This window comes from Notolepis coatsorum, assembly GCF_963971535.1.
Source record: "Notolepis coatsorum genome assembly, chromosome: 10".
Taxonomy (NCBI): Eukaryota; Metazoa; Chordata; class Actinopteri; order Aulopiformes; family Paralepididae; genus Notolepis; species Notolepis coatsorum.
The window spans coordinates 65,219,573-65,237,751 of NC_140174.1; the positions used below are offsets into that span (position 1 = coordinate 65,219,573).

General features: G+C 47.6%; 1 protein-coding gene across 1 annotated transcript in view; it reads right to left on the reverse strand.

Moving 5' to 3' along the window:
• The window catches only part of pcdh15b (protocadherin-related 15b), a gene marked incomplete at both ends in the record, with an annotated part of 695,468 nt that overhangs the window by 272,876 nt on the left and 404,413 nt on the right, over positions 1 to 18,179 (reverse strand). Inside the window, 2 exon segments of the mRNA XM_084323056.1 lie at positions 1,592 to 1,704; positions 2,170 to 2,310. Coding sequence (XP_084179182.1) covers positions 1,592 to 1,704; positions 2,170 to 2,310 — 254 coding nt within the window.

Below are 18,179 nucleotides of genomic sequence, written 5' to 3' on the forward strand. Positions count from 1 at the left end.
GTATAATTTTATTTCAACCAGAAATGCTTACAATAACGTTAGTTATAGAAGGGAATTCATTTTGTGAAAAAGTGTTCATGAGGCAGAATTATTACAACACAGCCTATATAACTCGTCATTGATTGATTGATTGATTGATTGAAAACTTTATTAACAGATTGCAGAATGGGTACAGTTAAGTACAGTACAGCTCAATACACACAATTGTTAAGGGGATGCAGACCAGAGAAAGACTTTAGTCTTGTTTACATCAGGGTCCCCCATTTTCAATTCATCATAACATATATGACACACACGACATACAGAAATATTACAGATACAGTACTGCTACATCTATACATTTATGACATACCAGATTTGCAAATACAGTACTGTTTGTGGTACAAAAAGAGTCCAGAAAAGAGAGTATACATTTGACGTAGAAACTGTACATTGGAGGGGGTTGGGTATAGGTGCAGACCAATATCTTTTTAATTAAAGCAGTGCCATTGATTACAGTCCGCTGCTGCCACCAAACGATGAACTCGACGGGCACTAAGACTCGGGGGCTAAACGGGGAGGGATGATAAGTGTACAGTACACACCAGTTATGTACAGCGATGCAACCCTATCTCCCATTATCAGGAGGAGGCGATAAACTGGCCGGGTGACTTTTCCTCGGGGATGACAACACAAGCACAATGTAGTAGCCTATACACACGCCGATGTTCTAGGTTAGACAAGTTAATGAACAAGCTACAAGTACAACCACCGACTCTTCTCCAATTTAACCGTTTATATAAATTGCACAATGCGTCGGTGATTTATGCTATTATTATTAGTGTATGATTGATTGATTGATTGAAAACTTTATTAACAGATTGCAGAATGGGTACAATACAGTACAGCTCAATACACACAATCATCACTGTAAATGAGGGAAACCTCAATGCTTTCACGAGTATAAATAAAGGTTTGAAATGAAAATATATTTCCCCAATGATAAATCCCTATACGGATGGACCGCGGTGGAAACTAAAGTGACAGACTGATTACCTTTACATTATGAATTTGCCCCCTGGTGGAATGTTAGGGGAACGTTGTTTATATTCCAATTCGTTTCTAGGCGGGCGTGCGTGCGTGTGTATTGTCGCAGCGCAAGTCAAATCGCTTGCAATGCAATCTGCGAACGACACACGCACGCCCGCCCGCCCGCCTAGTTATTTTATTAAGTGTCATGTCAGGTGTAACGTACATCACACGCACGCGCAAGTCGCGAACACACACGCGTAACGCACAGCACACGCACGCGACGCGCAAGTCGCGAACACACACGCGACACGCACAGCACACGCACGCGTCTGCGCAAGTCGCGTGCACACCTAGAAATACGAACCAACGGACGCGTGTAGTGTGTGTGCGTGTAGTGTGTGTGCGCGTGTGTGTCCATTCTGAGTCGATGGAGATTACAGGCGAGCGTCAAACGTTTGATGTCAGATCGCATGCGTTTAGGTCTGCGCACCCTGAATCGTTTCAACCCCCATATGCGTGTGCGTGTGTGTGTGTGTGTGTTTGCGTGCGTGTGTGTGTGTGTGTGCGTGTGTGTGTGTACCTATACTCCTCCTGTAAGAAGACAGGTATAGCAGAGGGCTGTAGAACTGTGATCTCCACCAGAGTTCTGTTTTCCTTCACTGGGTCACCGTTGTCATAGGCAACCACCACCAACTGTCAATCATACATATAAACACACACATAAACACAATGGGCCTTAGGTTATCAAAATTACAATTTGTACAGAGATCTTTTTTTTTTTATATATAATAGCAAACTCATTTCTACCTAAAACTACATTATAGCAAGTCCTAGGAAACAGTTGGCATACATATTTTGTGCTTTAAGTCAATTATGGCCCAATATCTTTAAAAATGTTTACACATAAGGGCATATTGATAAATGAGGCCCAATGTTAATGTTGTGAGTTTTGTGAGTGTAACATCTAAACATACCATCAAACTAGGCTTCCTTTTGTTGTCATACAAATTTACCTCAGTGTGTGAAGTCTGTGAAGATGTCTGTCTCTGTGTATGTGTATTGTGTATTGTGTATGTGTATGTGTATGTGTATGTGTATGTGTATGTGTATGTGTATGTGTATGTGTGTGTGTGTGTGTTTGTGTGTGTATGTACTCACGCTGAACTTGAGGTTGGGTTCTTCGTTCAGATTGACTCTGGTGACAACATGTCCTGTGTCTTCTTCTACCTCAAAAATACTGGCAGAGTATGGATAGGCCTCCGCATCCACTCTGTAGCGCACTGCACCGGCTGGAGTACCCTAAGTAGGGAACAAGTATATACTTGAAATATTTTTACTTAAGGACCGAGCCGGGCTGCTTCAGACAGGCAGAACATGGGGACTGTTAAAACATTTCATTTTAACCTCTTAGCCTGCAATGAGTCTCCTGGCCATTTTAGTTTTCGTTTTTGAGGACTGCATACTTTCTTTGCAAACCAAAACAACATACTTTATACTTATAGCACATGCTTGAGCCTGGTCTCTTTTGAAAGATGACATTCTGAGGTTTCTGATTCCAGAAAAGAAATTCACTTTTAGTGCTAATGTAATAGAGTAACATAGGTCTGAACTTGAGTTGTAGAAAAACGTGTTACTCAAGTTTTTCTGTAGTAGTTAGTAGTCCAGAGGTAGTATTTCCCCAGAAGGTGGTATGGCTTACAAATTCACCCATAGCCTGAAGCCTTATGTAGTACATGTCCAAATTTCATAAAGATCCAATCAGAAATGAGTGATTAGGAGTGATTTTGATAAACTGTGTACAAAAGAAAAACTGAGTTTTCTCATAGACTTCAATTGATTCGGCTGTTTTTCTCTTGCTTTTTCGCTCGTTAGTTTTTTGTTTGTTTTTTAGATTCATACATCCCCACGTGGGGTATCATTGAAAAGCCACACTCACCCACTAGAGCCCAGAGAGTCGGGAGTGGTATTTTGCGCAATGCCGTGCACTTTGTACAAGCCTCAAATACCGGCATGTAACTCGAGAACCGTTGAGCGGATTTTGTCGGATTTTGTCGCTATCAACAGGCAACAAATAAGCCTTCAATTCGATGTATATATTGTATTACAAAATATGCACACCCGAGCCACTAGGGGTCGCCAAAGTGCCGATGGGCAAATCGTCCTAAAAACATCCCACATGCGGGACGGCGCATTCTAAGCCACACTACAACACCCAAACAAAGTTATTTAGCAACAGAATACAACAGTATTTCTCAGCTTGCATAGTGGAACAAGTCTTGTTTTCGGAATCAAGATAAAGAGGGTGTCAAAGAAACATGAAAGACTTAGGGCGGGATCCACTAAAAATGGATTGCGCAGTGGGAATTGCACCCTTAACTGCGTGGGGTTTGCACACGGATTCTGCTCTGTCTTTGCAAGCTATCCACTAAGGACATTGCGCGGATGAGATATCAGTGCAGACACGGCCATTATGTGTGGCTCGCGGAGCAATCTGCACTCCGGACAGCGCTGTTGGCAGTTATATTATCGTACTTGGCCATCGCGTCCTGCTCTTAAGCCTATCGAGATATACCTCATCTCATGTACCTATTGTACACCATCAACGAAAAAACAAATACGCCCATCACCTGCCGGGCCCCGCCCCTATAGAGGCGTACTCTATAAGATACTCGGCATTGGTCACCAAACACTCTTCCTCTATTTTCGTTTCCATCATAACGGTCGCAAGACGCCTTATGTAACTAGTTGTTATGAAAAGATTAGAAAAATTGCGTAATGTTGAAAGTTTACCGGAGGTTTGCTTACCCCTGGAATCTTCGGGGCATGTTTCAGCGACACGTCGGGCCTATTCTGATGTTTCCTCGTCTGGTGGCAGCAGATCAAGGAGCAGCGTGCAAGGGTTGGCTATCGAGCCGGCTTGTACACAGGTAGGCCCTGTGTCATCAGGCATTGATGTTGGTGTTAGTAATGCTGTGGAGTGTGTTTCGGCGCCAGGGGCGGGGTGGCTTGGTGAATGTTCCACTGCAGTGGACGATTTCCTGGCTATCCTGGAGCATGCTGCTTACACTAATGCTACTAATGCTACTGCTAATGCTAATGTTGATGCTGAAATGGGTCGTTGTTCTAATAATCCCCGCCGCGGGACGTTGCCGCTTTTCCCTCCTCTTGCCCGGTTCATTGATGAAGGTCAGTCGGTTGCTAATGTGGGGGGTTTCGCTGAGTCTTATTTACCTTTTTTACGGGTAAAAGGGCTAACAACAGGGTGCAGGCCGGGTGTACCGTGGCTACGTAGCCAGGTAGCTTTGTTCCTGTGCCCCGGCGGGGATGAACGATGTCCCACCCGGCCGATGCTTGAGAGCGAATCGGCTCGGAGGGTGGCAGTATGGACGGATGAGTGTTATACTGCTGCAGGATGGTTTGTAGCGGCGGCCAGTGTTATGGCTCAGCTGGCTATGGGTCCAGCCGACATTGTAAACATGTTGCATGTTTGTGGTGTTATAGAGATCTTGACTCAGTCGCAAGCTATAACTGCGGGGAGGATTAGGATGCTATCAACGTTTGTTGTTAGGCATGTCTGGTTGGAGCACTCTCCTCTTGGGGAAGAGGATAGGTTTTCTCTCCTCACGACTCCTTTTTCCACGGAAGGACTTTTTGGTCGTTCTGTGGAGGCGCAGGCGGTTGTTGATCTGGGTCCCACACCGCCTCACGCTGTGCAGCCAGAGGTTGGAGCACGGCCTCGTCAACGACTGTGGCGAGGCCCTCGACAGGCGGCCATGTTTCCCCCGCCAGTGGTACCCTGGGCGGAGAGTCAACAGAGATCCACAAGGCCGACAGCCTTGGCGGCCGAGGGATCGGCCATTTTGGGTGTATTCGGCTTGGATAAAACAAGCCGTCGTCATTCTGCCGCGAGCAGCCCGCTCCCCGTTCAATCCTCTCTCCGTTACCCACGGAAGCGGGGCTCTGATCGTTTTCCTTTGGCTGCGGGCCGCGAACCTTCTTTGAAGCGCATCCGGCCCCACTTTTCACTTCTCATGGGGACAGGGGCTGACACCCAGTTGATGGCTGAGCCTGGGTCTGTCCGTGAGAATGTTGTGCTGTCGCGTGGCTCCTGCACCACACGTTGTGTGATGGGTGAGCCTGGTGTTACGGCTGCCACTAGCTACAGTGGTCAGCAGGAGGACTCGAGGCCTCTTCTGTTGAATGCACAGCAAGGGTTACCCCAGCCTTGCCTTCGCCAGGCGGGGTGTCACGCTGATGCCTCCCACTCCCGTGAGAGCGGCAGTGGTCTGCAAAGAAGAGGCAAGCGTGATTTGGGTGATAGCAATATCACTGCAGGGCTACGGCGTGTGTAGAAGCCCATGGGGTCCTCACACCTTGCGTGTCTAGCTGTAGAACAACTCCTCAGCATGCGCTAGAGGGGTGTTCAGGGGGGGGGGGGGGTGTGTCAACCAGTTTGATGGCAGCTTCTCCCATATCAAACCGGCCCTTTCTGTCGGGGTCCCCCCTTGGGTGCGTCGCACAGCGGGAGGGACCGGGCCAACTATCTACTGTTCCTTGCGGCCCAGCGTCAGTTGACGGCGGGTGCGCTGTGGGATTATTTGGATCGAGCGAATGTTGAGGGAGGGCTTGTGTTGCAGTTCGCACAACCCCACCCTCCGTTCTCAGGTTTGGTGCCGACCCTATTGTCAGGGTCAGAAGCAGTGACAGCCCTGGCCGACGAGATCCAATCTCTGTTGGCGAAGCAGGCCATAGTCGTGGTCCCGAGAGAGGCCGCGATGTCAGGCGTCTACTCCCGTTATTTTCTGGTGCCCAAAAAAACGGGAGGGGTCAGACCTATACTGGATCTGTCCGCGTTCAATCGTCTGATTGTAGCGAGACCATTCAGAATGTTGACCGTCAAACTCCTGCTAGTTGCTGTCAGAAGGGGAGACTGGTTCACCTCCATAGACCTGAAGGATGCGTATTTTCACATCCCGATTTTCCCTCCTCACAGGAAGTTCCTGCGGTTCCTGTTTCAGGGCGTAGCATACGAGTACCAGAGGTTGCCGTTCGGCTATTCTCTGGCTCCCCGCACATTCACCAGGTGCGTGGCGACTGCGCTGGAGCCTCTACGTCGTCGGGGAATACGGGTTCTATTCTATCTTGACGACATTCTACTCCTCAGTCGTTCAGAGGAGGTTGCCAGGTCTCATACCAGGCTGGTGGTGGAATTCCTCACCAGGCTGGGTTTTGCTGTGAACTGGAAGAAGAGTACACCTCTTCCCAGTCAACAGGTGGAGTACTTGGGCTTGATGCTGAGGCCCATGATTGTAACCCTCTCGGAGCAGCGGAGGGTGTCTATCCTTCACGCGCTCGGGGGTTTCCGTCTGGGAGGGACGGTCACGGCGCTGCAAGTGATGTGCCTGCTCGGTATGATGGCATCTGCTCACACGGTGGTTCCTCTTGGCCTCCTCTTCATGAGGAGGATACAGAGGTGGTTTATCTCTATGGGAATAGATCCGGTGAGGGACAAATGGAAACGGTTGACGGTTCCTTTGTCGATATGGGGAGATCTCGCCCCCATTGGAGGAGGCTGGGTATCCTCACCATTGGGGTCCCCATGGGCAGCAGGCGCTCACACGTCACGGTCTTCACCGACGCCTCTCTCACGGGTTGGGGAGGGACGTGTCGGACCAACGCAGTGGGGGGCAGCTGTACGAAGGTCCATGCTGGCCCGTCTACCCCGCACATCAATGTGTTGGAATTGAAGGCGGTCCTCCTGGTCCTCAAACGGTTCGACCACCTGGTGGTAGGCGAGCACGTTCTGGTCAGAACGGACAGTATGACGGCAGCGGCGTATATAAACAGGCAGGGTGGGACTCGTTCCATCCGCCTGCACCGGGGGGCGGTCGAACTTTGGCTATGGGCATCTCGCAGGCTGCGCAGTCTGAGGGCGCTCCACATCCCCGGTGCAGAGAATGTGGGAGCGGATATGATGTCTCGGGGCGGTCCTCGTTACGACGAGTGGGAACTCCGCCCCGACATAGTCAGGCAGATCTGGGATCGCTTCGGGGAGGCCTCGGTAGATCTGTTTGCGAGCCGACGTTCTCACAAGTGCCCCTTGTGGTTCTCGGTCAGTCGAGCAGATCATCCCCCCTTGGGGGTGGATGCCTTCTCGATCTTTCCATGGCCGCCCGGTCTTCTGTACGCCTTTCCTCCTGTACAGCTGTTGGGTCAGCTGTTGGAGCGGATACGGAGGGAGCGCAGGACAGTGATCCTGGTCGCGCCGGACCGGGGCACGGCAGTGTGGTTCCCGGTCTTGATCCAACTACTGGTCGCTCCGCCTTGGGTTATTCCTTGGTCGGCGACGGCCCTCTCTCAGCAACACGGGTCGCTGTTCCAGTACCCGGTGTTGAGCCAACGCCTGTTGGTGTGGCTGGTGGGACGTTAAGTCTGGAGAGGATGGACCCTTCTGTGGTTAATACCATCCGGAATGCGCATGCTCCCTCCACTGTCGCGCTTTACGCGGGCAGATGGCGTATGTTCCAAGAGTGGTGTAAGGCGGGGGGCCGGGACCCAGTCTCCTGCCCCCTGGATGCTGTCCTTGGTTACCTCCAGCCTCCAGTCTCCAGGCTTCGACGGTGAGGGTATATGCAGCAGCTATATCCTCCTATCATGAGGGGTTTGAGGGGGATGTCTTGTTCAGCCACCCTCTTGTGAAGCGTTTCCTGCTAGGCGCTCGACGCGTTAAGCCGGTGCAACGCTCTGTCTTTCAAGACCGCGTTCTTGCTGGCTGTCACCTCCGCTAAACGCGTGGGTGAGCTCTGTGCTCTTTCGGTACATCCAGAGTGCCTGTCTTTTCGTTCCGATTGCGGTGCCACTCTGCGGCCTAATCCTGCTTTCGTGCCTAAAAATATCCGGAGTTCCTTCCGCTCCAGGGATATTGTGGTTCAGGCGTTTCATCCGCCTCCTCACGCTAGTGAGTTCACCTGTCATGTCCGGTCCGTGCTTTGGGAATTTACCTCAGCCGTACTCAGGACCTCAGGGTTACCGATCAGCTTTTTGTCTGTCACAGTGGTTCTCGTGCCGGTAAGGCACTATCGAAACAGCGCCTGTGCCATTGGTTGTGCGAGGGCATTGCCCTCTGCTACACGTTGGCCGGGCTGGATCCCCCTGGGGGCGTCAGGGCGCACTCCACTCGTGGAGTGGCTGCCTCTGCCGCTCTGCTGGGTGGGGCCTCGGTGGAGGACATCTGTGCTGCAGCTTCATGGTCCTCCCCGGGCCCCTTTGTAAGGTTTTACCTCATGGACATGACCGGGGGTTCTGTCTCCCAGGCGGTTCTGGGGTCTGTGGCCTTTCCTGCTTCCCGTCCTTTGGTAGGGTAGCAGGAGTGTGTGGGTATGGGCCACAGTGTGTTGGGTCACACGTGGTTCCGCCTGTGCTGTGTGTTCAAGGGGTTCTAGTTCTCTCTTGCTCGCACTCGGGTGGAGTTGACTGCACCCCCCTTCACTAGGAAGGATGGGGTGACGGGACTCCCCAACCCCTTGATGTGGGCTTACGGGTCCTCAGGGGGTACATCTGTCGGGCCTCGCGTCCGCTCTACCCCATATCTCGATAGGCTTAAGAGCGGGACGCAATGGCCAAGTACGATAATATAACGACAGGTTATGTATATAACCTAGTTATATGAGTACTGGCTAAGCGTCCCACTCTTAAGCAGCCCTGAGTTCCCTTGGGAAATCTTTTCCTGGAAACAGGTTTTTTGCGAGGAAGAGTGTTTGGTGACCATGCCGAGTATCTTATAGAGTACGCCTCTATAGGGGAGGGGCCCGGCAGGTGATGGGCATATTTGTTTTTTCGTTGATGGTGTACAATAGGTACATGAGATGAGGTATATCTCGATAGGCTTAAGAGCGGGACGCTTAGCCAGTACTCATATAACTAGGTTATATACATAACCTGTCGATATCAGGAAGTGGAAAAATAATCCTGAAATGAGGCATAGACACAAAATACTAATTAAGCAAGCTCTATAACGTATTTTTCACCATTAGTATTCCGTTCATTTCGTATTGTATTTCATTTACTTCGTAATGTATAGAGCTTGCTTAATTTGTATTTTCATGACACATTGCGTCCTGTTTTTTTCACTATCTTTCCTCATTGCATATGTTTGTAATGTCCTATTCCAATTACATTTGTCACTTATAATTGTATTATATTGTGCTATATTTAATTTAGTTTATATCCCATTTAATTGTATTCAATCTCTTTATTAAGTTGTAAAGGCCTGGGCCCTCATTTATCAAGTTTTCTCAGAAAATGTTCTATTTCCACACGTAAGTACAGAATTTAGAATGTGTGCACGCACAAAAAAAACAGGATTTATCACACGTGCGTACACAGGTCCTACGCACACCTGTCATGATAAATATCACCTTGCTCCTACGCTGAGGCTCGTGCACACTTTCACGTATTTGCATACCAAAACCGCCCCGATTAACCATATACGGTAATAGAACACCCCCATGAAATGTGGAAAAATGGACTGACCCGAGTAGAGGGAAGGGTGTTATGGAGAAATACGAGACAGGTTGACAGACGTGTACACGTATGGTGATGTCGGATATGAAAAAGAAGAACCATTGCTGCCTGGGCAGCGCAAACACTAATAAAGACTGTGCTGGAATATGACTGCCTTTTCCCGTTTTGTTCGATTAATATCCAGGGATTAAAGTTCTCCTCAATTTTATTCCAAATCGCGACGGATTTTCCATCAATTTTCTACCTGCTACATATGATTTCTAGAGGCATACAATCTATTTTGATGTCGTATTGGGTAGCCTATATAAACAATAATACGAGAGCATATACAAGAACAATGAATCTCACTGCCATGTATGATGTAGCCTACCTAGCCTGCCTATGTGATCAATACAAACATGAACTTGAATTCCATCATGTTTGTGTGCGGGAGCTCACAAGGCTGTTGTCACAATGGGTGGTACAGTAATAACAGTCTACAATATCACGATGGACCATGCCATGTAGCCTATGTTCTATTATGACATGATCTGTGACGACAAATGTTCTAGAATGTTTGATTATGACATCATACTCTGACAGCATGCCTATGTGATAAATACAAACATGAACTTGAATCCCATCATCATATTTACATAGTCTGTCCACTATGTTTATTACTTTGTTATTTCCCCCCCCTATCTATGTAAAGCGACCTTGCATGGGTCTCTTGAAAGACGCTATATAAAATGAAGCTCTATTAATATTATTGTTATTATTATTATTATTATTATTATTATTATTAAAGGGGAACTATCTTATAAATGGCCTTTTTGAGTGTTTAGCATTGTTTCCTAGCTATGTGAACTTATATTAATATGATCTATGTCTCTAATTCTCATATTGGCGCATTCTTCCAATTCTCCTCTCACAATATTCACCCTCACTGAACTGAGTCATCTGAAAATGTGCTGATTTGTGATGTCAGAGAGACTCAGCTGCATGATAATGTGGCTGTGTGGCATCAGGTACATGATGAGCTGCACACAGTGGTTGGAGCCCAGGCTCAAAACGGCTTAAGATCTTGAGGTAGAAAAATGCTGTTTTTGAGGACTTGATTAGAAATACAAAACAATGAAAAAATAAAAATAAAAAATTACAGAGGTGTTCCATAGACCCACAGGAATTGTGTAAAAGTGCCCAAATAGTGAAAGAAATAGTAAAATAGTTCCCCTTTAAAATACTGTCTTTTACTGTTAGTCTCAGTGAAGTTTCAACGGAGCGAGGTCTATTCTAACCAACAAATTGAAGTAGAAAGCATTTCGTTGTGGCCAATCTTATTTGGAAACATGACACAAAATAATAGTATGTCGCTTTTTATTTGAAACAATATTTAATCGCGTTTGGTGGAGGTGGCCGGTGGGTGTTCTGTAACCCCTTTCTTGACTGTGATGCACCGAGTGAATCCACAGTCACTTGCTCCTCAATAGGAAACCAACCTAGATTTACCCTGAAGGACTGGTTCTAACCAAACCGTTCGTTATACAAGAATCACAGAGAAATGTCAAAGGTACTCACATTTGCACGAGGGTTTCGGACAGAGATACGGGATGGTTTGAAAGCTCGGCGTTGCTAATAAACATTTTAAATATTTTTTATAAACTGGTCAACACGGCATTATTTCCGGCGTTGGCTGCCTGGTGTGATCACAGCGCATGCGCATCATGCACACAACGCCGGAAATAATGCAGTGTTGACCAGTTTATAAAAAATATTTAAAATGTTTATTAGCAACGCCGAGCTTTCAAACCATCCCGTATCTCTGTCCGAAACCCTCATGCAAATGTGAGTACCTTTGACATTTCTCTGTGATTCTTGTATAACGAACGGTTCGGTTAGAACCAGTCCTTCAGGGTAAATCTAGGTTGGTTTCCTATTGAGGAGCAAGTGACTGTGGATTCACTCGGTGCATCACAGTCACGAAAGGGGCTAGGTGGTTGACGGTGGTTGAGAAGTGAGAGAGAGAACCCTTGTAAGTTCTCTCTATTTATACACTGTGGAGCGCAGTTCTGGAAGGTTCTAGCCTGTTCTAACCGGTTCTACTATTATGACATCATACTGAAGCTTAACTTGAATTACACTATGACACGGCGGCAGTTACACTAGGTGTTCTGCGTCTGCCCCCCCTGCCAAACAAGCAAGCCAACCTCTTGTTCGCGCATGAGCCCATTATAATTACACTACTGTCGCTATTTCACAATGAACTATAATGAATTACGGTTCATACAGAACACGCACCAGTGTCAGGAGTAATGCACGAAAGCTTATTTCCGCGTTGAAACGAATGCATTCTGAGGAGCGCATATGCCGTAGTAACGATATTCTACCACTGGGCGTCAGCTAAGCATGCTCAGAGCTGTGCGTAGACATAAGCACAAAGTCAAGTTCACGTTCGAATTGATAAATCCCACACTTTGCTTAGAAATGGTCGTACGCACGGGTTAAGCACATATCTGTACCGATATACCGATATTGTCCAACTCTTAATTTCCGATACCGATATCAACCGATACCGATATATGCAGGGTCGCATATACATATCTCATAACATAATTACATATCTCTTGTCGTGTAATTAACACAACATTATGCATACTTTGACAATTAATAAAATAATAATTTGTTCTTACTTGCTTGCCTGGGTAAATAAAGGTTAAATAAATGTAAAATAAAAAAAATAAAATTTAAAACCGATACCGATATTTTTCGATATCACCTTTTTATGCCAATATCGGCCAATAATATCGGTAGGCCCTAATAATTATATTCTATATTGTACTATATGTAATTTTGTTTATATTCCATTTAATTGTATTCAATCTCTTTATTAAGTTGTAAAGGGGAGGCTGGCCAGAGTGCCACTGCCACGCCACGCCGAATCACTCCGAGAGAAACCAGGGAGAGGAAGGGAGGAAATAGACCCGGAATGAAGCAAGCGTCTGCTCCATGGTCTGCTCGTAGCTGTTTAGCGGGAGGCATTTGAATGAGACCTTTGCCTTGGTCCTCTTGAGGCCATTCCACCTCCGTTGCCAATCCAAACTGCCACATTTGTATATCCCAACTACGCTCAGACTGGGATAGGAGATGGGAAATGTGTTGCTTGGCTGCAGGTGTTGTGTTCTTGTTCAGTTTGGCAAGATGTGTTTGGACCTCATCCGTCAGGACCTCCAAGTCCCGATCCAGATGCCAAATGTATTTAGTTTATTCCATATTGTTTCTAATTTATTTTGACATTTGTTTGTCAACCACGAATAAAATATTTTGAGCAGACCTGTCCATATTGCAGAATATTTATACCGAATGTAGGCACTGTGCCAGTGAAAATATTTTATAATTAATGAATATTTTTAGTGAGCAAGTTGTATTTAATGTTTAGTTATAATAGAACCTCAGCATTATCCTCCAGAATAAACTTTTCATTGGCCTGCTTCAAGCGCCTATACCAGTGGCGGCCGGTCGATAGTGGGCGCTAGAGCACCGCCCTCCCTGGTTAAAAGAGAGAAGAAGAAGGCGGTTAGGTGGCCGAGCGGAGATTGCGTTCGTCACCAACCCCGGAGCTGTGAGCTGGATTCGCCTGTTCGAATCCAGCTCACAGCTCCGGGGTTGTCACCAGCTTGGCTGGCCGTCTGCACTAATACAATTGGCTGTATTAGAGGGTGGGAGAAGCTGGCGGGGTGGGTCCGGGTCGTTGTAAACAGCGACTCCTACAGTTCGGTCGGGGCGCCTGCTAAGCGCGGATAGGACTTGAGGGGGATAGTGTGATCCTCCCACACGCTACGCCCTCTCGATGAGAATCCGCGCTGCCAGGTGAAAAGAAGCGGTGATTGGCTGGACGTGTGTCGGAGGAAGCACGTGGTAGCCTCCACTCTCCCAGATGATCTGACTGTGGGGGGTAAGTGCGCAGCGACCAGGAAGGGACTGGGAATTGGCATACGACTAACATTGGGATGGGAGAAAATCGGAGGAAAATGGAGGGGGAAAAAGATCAATAAAAAAAAAAAAAAAAAGAGAGAAGAAGAAGAAAATATATATATATATATATATTTTTTTTTTAGAGCCCTAGAAATAAAATAAACATGTTTAAAATGTATAATATTTACTCATTTTAAGTATGTTTGTGTTTCCAATGCACAATATAACGTTAATATATCAAATATAAATAATAGTTTTTCATTCACAGGAAGTCACTAGTAACTACCTCTCAGGCCGGGGCGAGACATATCGCGCACAGCAGGACGTGCACTGGTTTCATCGCTGTATCCTCGCAGCCAATCAAATAGGTCAACGCACGTAACGCACTGTGCGTTGAAATATGATGTAATATGATGGAAGCCGGGCGCGTTTTCAAGCGATCTATATCATCTAAGCAAGCAGCGTCTTATGGGTGACGCATAATGGATGAATAAATGAATGGTAACTTGTTTAAAATGACAAGATATATATATGTGTTCATTATTGGATTGATCATACGTGTACTAGTGTAGTATGAATGAACTCGACTTAACGTTGGAAACGGGGTAACGTTATGTCGAGACTCGAGTCAGTATTCGCTCGGTCAGCTGTCCGCTTGACCCCCCCCCCCCCCCCCCCCGCACCCACCCAAATGTAGCTCACACCGGCCGCCACTGGCCTATACTCCTCATGGACCCAACGACACGTTATAAATTAAACGTTTATTCTGGAGCATATGAGTATGCGGTGGTACAATTGGAACGTGAGTGCAGTCAATAATGATAATAATAATAAACTGTATTTATATAGCACCTTTCATACACGGATTGCAATTCAAAGTGCATTGATGATTTCGGTCTCAATTAAATAAAAAAGGTGATATTGTCCTTCGAAATATTCTTCCACGGGCACGCCTGGCATTATGATGCCTGCGTCTGGCAACAATTACTGCTGCCATGATCACCTGTGACGCTGGCAGTGACACTGGCATGATGCCTCTTTATAGCGCTTAGGGATCTGCGCTTATTTACCACCACGTCTGTGAAGACGGTAGGTGCGTCGCGTTAACTGGTCTGTGCAATTGGCGCCGGCCTTTGTGGATACCGAGCAGATTTAAACGAGGCTCATTTACATAGAAAAGGAACATGTTCTGCCCATATTACCTCATTTAAATATGCGCCAATTGCACCGGATGCAATGCTGACGGAACGCAGTTGCCAACTCATTTCACCCGTTGCACGTCCTTTGTGGATACCAAACAGAGTTTCAGAGCGATATGCACCAGCTTTGTGTCGGAAAAAGCCGCGCAAAACCCTTGTGGATCCCGCCCTTAGTGTCCCTATCCAGATAGCGATCCCAACTCTCTGACAAGACCACCTCGTCTCACTACATGACATGGCTAGTTAGTTAGCTCTCTGCTCTGCTAGGAAACTCATGTTCTGCTCTGGGAGAGTTAAGCCTATCAAAGACCTCTGAGAGAGAAAATGGAGAAAGAGGGAGAGAGCAACAGATAGAGAGATACACACAAAGAAAGAGGGAGGGAGGAAAGAAGACAGAGAGAGGAGTACGTGAGTGTCCAAACAAAAGTAACACAATATAAATGTCATTCACGTCATTCCAAACTAGACAGACAGACAGGCAGACAAACAGACAGGCAGACGTACAGATAGATAGATTGTGACTGCAACTTGTTCATGTTTGCGGACGACTCAGCCCTGCTGGTCTCTGACAAGAACAAGTTACAGGTTGAAAAAACCCTCAGCTCGGAACTAGGCAAAATCTGCAAACTATCAAGAGGACGCGACCCCGGTCAGACGCCTCTGGTTTTAGCTCCGCAACGATGTACACACTTTTAGCTATTATGTTTGTTTTTTCTACTTTTTTATTTAAAGCAACACTGGCGGGTACGTCATACCGCCTACAACCTGGGTAGAGAGTCAGGAAACATGGAGGAGTATAAGGCTTCAGTCTATACTCTACGCAACGCTGTTAAACTTGCTAAGAGGACATATGCTGACAAACTGGAGACACAAATGGCACAAAACGACACAAGAGGATTATGGCAGGGACTGAAGACAATAACTGACTATAAAGTCAGCGCCCCCTCAATGGGGAGCGACGACGCCTCCCTCGCGGACAAGCTCAACACGTTCTACGCTCGGTTTGATGTAGACAGTGGCGCTGCTGGCTCTCCGGCTAGTGACGTCACTGGCGCGCCGGCTGTTGTGGAGGGGGGGGGGGGGGGGGTTGGGGGGGGGGGGGGGGGGACGCTCTCTCGTTGTCGGAACACAGTGTGAGAAGAGCATTTATGCAGGTGAACACCAGGAAGGCTGCTGGCCTAGATGGCATAACAGGACGCATACTCAAGTTCTGTGCCAACCAGCTGGCCCCAGTGTTCACCGCCATATTTAATCAATCCCTGGCGGAGTCAGTGGTGCCTGCCTGCTTCAAGATGTCTACCATCATCCCTGTACCGAAGAAACCCTCCCCAACATGTCCAAATGACTACAGACCGGTGGCACTCACCTCTGTGGTCATGAAATGTTTCGAGAGGCTGGTCAAGGACCACATTTGTGCCTCCCTCCCCAGTGATATGGACCCTATGCAATTTGCATACAGGACAAACAGGTCCACCGACGACGCGGTCTCCCAGGTACTGCACAGCACCCTCTCGCACCTTGACCGTCAGAAGGGGGGCTATGTGAGACTGTTGTTCATTGACTACAGCTCAGCGTTCAACACCATAGTCCCCACCAGACTGGTGGACAAGCTGATCGAGCTAGGTCTGAGCTCCGCCCTGAGCGCCTGGGTACTGGACTTTCTGAGCGAAAGACCCCAGGCGGTCAGGGTGGGGGGTCAGACCTCCAACACCATCACCCTGAGCATCGGGTCCCCCCAGGGCTGTGTTCTGAGCCCCCTGCTGTACTCACTCTACACACACGATTGTGTGGCCAAGTTCAGCTCCAACTCCATAGTGAAGTTCGCAGACGACACAGTGGTGGTGGGGCTGATCTCGGACAACGACGAGAAGGCCTACCGGGAGGAGGTTGAGGTACTGGAACGCTGGTGCCAGGACAACAGCCTGCTCCTGAACATTGGTAAAACCAAGGAGCTGATCGTGGATTATAGGAGAGGACAGCAGGAGACGCACACACCACTGATGATTAACGGGGCTACCGTGGACAGGGTGAGCAGCTTTAAGTACCTGGGGGTCCACATCTCAGAGGACCTGACATGGTCAACACACATAGACACAGTAGTAAAGAAGGCGAAACAGCGCCTCTACCACTTGAGACAGTTAAGGAAGTTCAGAGTATCGGGGAAGATACTCCAGTCCTTCTACTCAGGAGCTGTAGAGAGCATCCTGACCGGAAACATCACTGCCTGGTATGGAAACAGCACGGCACAGGACAAGAAGGCCCTACAGAGAGTGGTGCGCTCAGCCGAGCGTACCACGGGTATTGCACTACCCCCCCTGCAGGTTCTATACAACAAGAGGTGCAAATCCAGAGCCTGCAGGATAATGAAAGACCCTCACCACCCCAATAACAGCCTGTTCCAGCTGCTGAGGTCAGGCAGACGCCTGCGAACCCCAGCTACTAGGACAGAGCGGCTTAGGCTCAGCTTCTTCCCCCAGGCCATCAGAGCCCTGAACAATGAACATTGAGTGCTCAGAACATTGAACTATCCACACACAAGCACACATGAACACACACACGACACGCACGCTGTGCACGCTCACACACGAGCAGCCACTTAACACTTTAACATGAGCGGGCACACAGTCATGTCGCACACACGCACACTTATGGCCAAAAGAAAAAGGACACTTTAAATTAGAATAACAGGAACAGTGTATTGCACTACCAAAGCTAACTAGCATGTCCCATATGCTCTGTAAATAACGATGTACAGATACCGAGATGTCACTCCATGTTACCTGTTACCTGTTCACTGCACAATGTTGTTTTTTAATTTTTTTATTCTATTATATGTTGTACCACTGTATTGCACATCGTTGCGGGCGAGACCACCCGCATTTCATTGTATACCTGTATGCCGTGACAATTAAAACTCTTGACTTGACTTGACTTGACTTGATTACACATGGGCAAAACAGAGTCCATTCTCTTCGGTTCAAATAACAAACTCAGCAAGACCGACGGCTTCTCAGTTACAGTGGGTGACAATATTGTCACAAGGAAAGATGAAATTACCTACCTGGGTTCCATCCTAGAGGCGAATCTTTCCTGTGACAAAATGGCATCCAATGTAATAAAAAAAGTCAACCAACGAACTCGATTATTGTACCGGATCTCCTCTCTGGTAAACAAGAATACCCTGAAGACTCTGGCAGGAGCACTCATTCAAGGGTACTACGACTATGCTTGCACCTCATGGTACCAAAACAAACTAGTCAGACTACTGCTTGACTTGACTCCTAGAACCCACCTCACCCCTGCACACTTTGACAACCTAGGATGGCTTAGAGTAGACGACAGAGTACAGCAACTTGCAATGGGCCTGGTCTACAAGATACACTACACGACCAAGGTACCCATGTACATGTCAAAATACTTCCCAAAGGTCAGTGAATACCACGATCACAACACCAGAGGGAGCTCCACAAATCATGTTAAACCCAGATTCGGCTC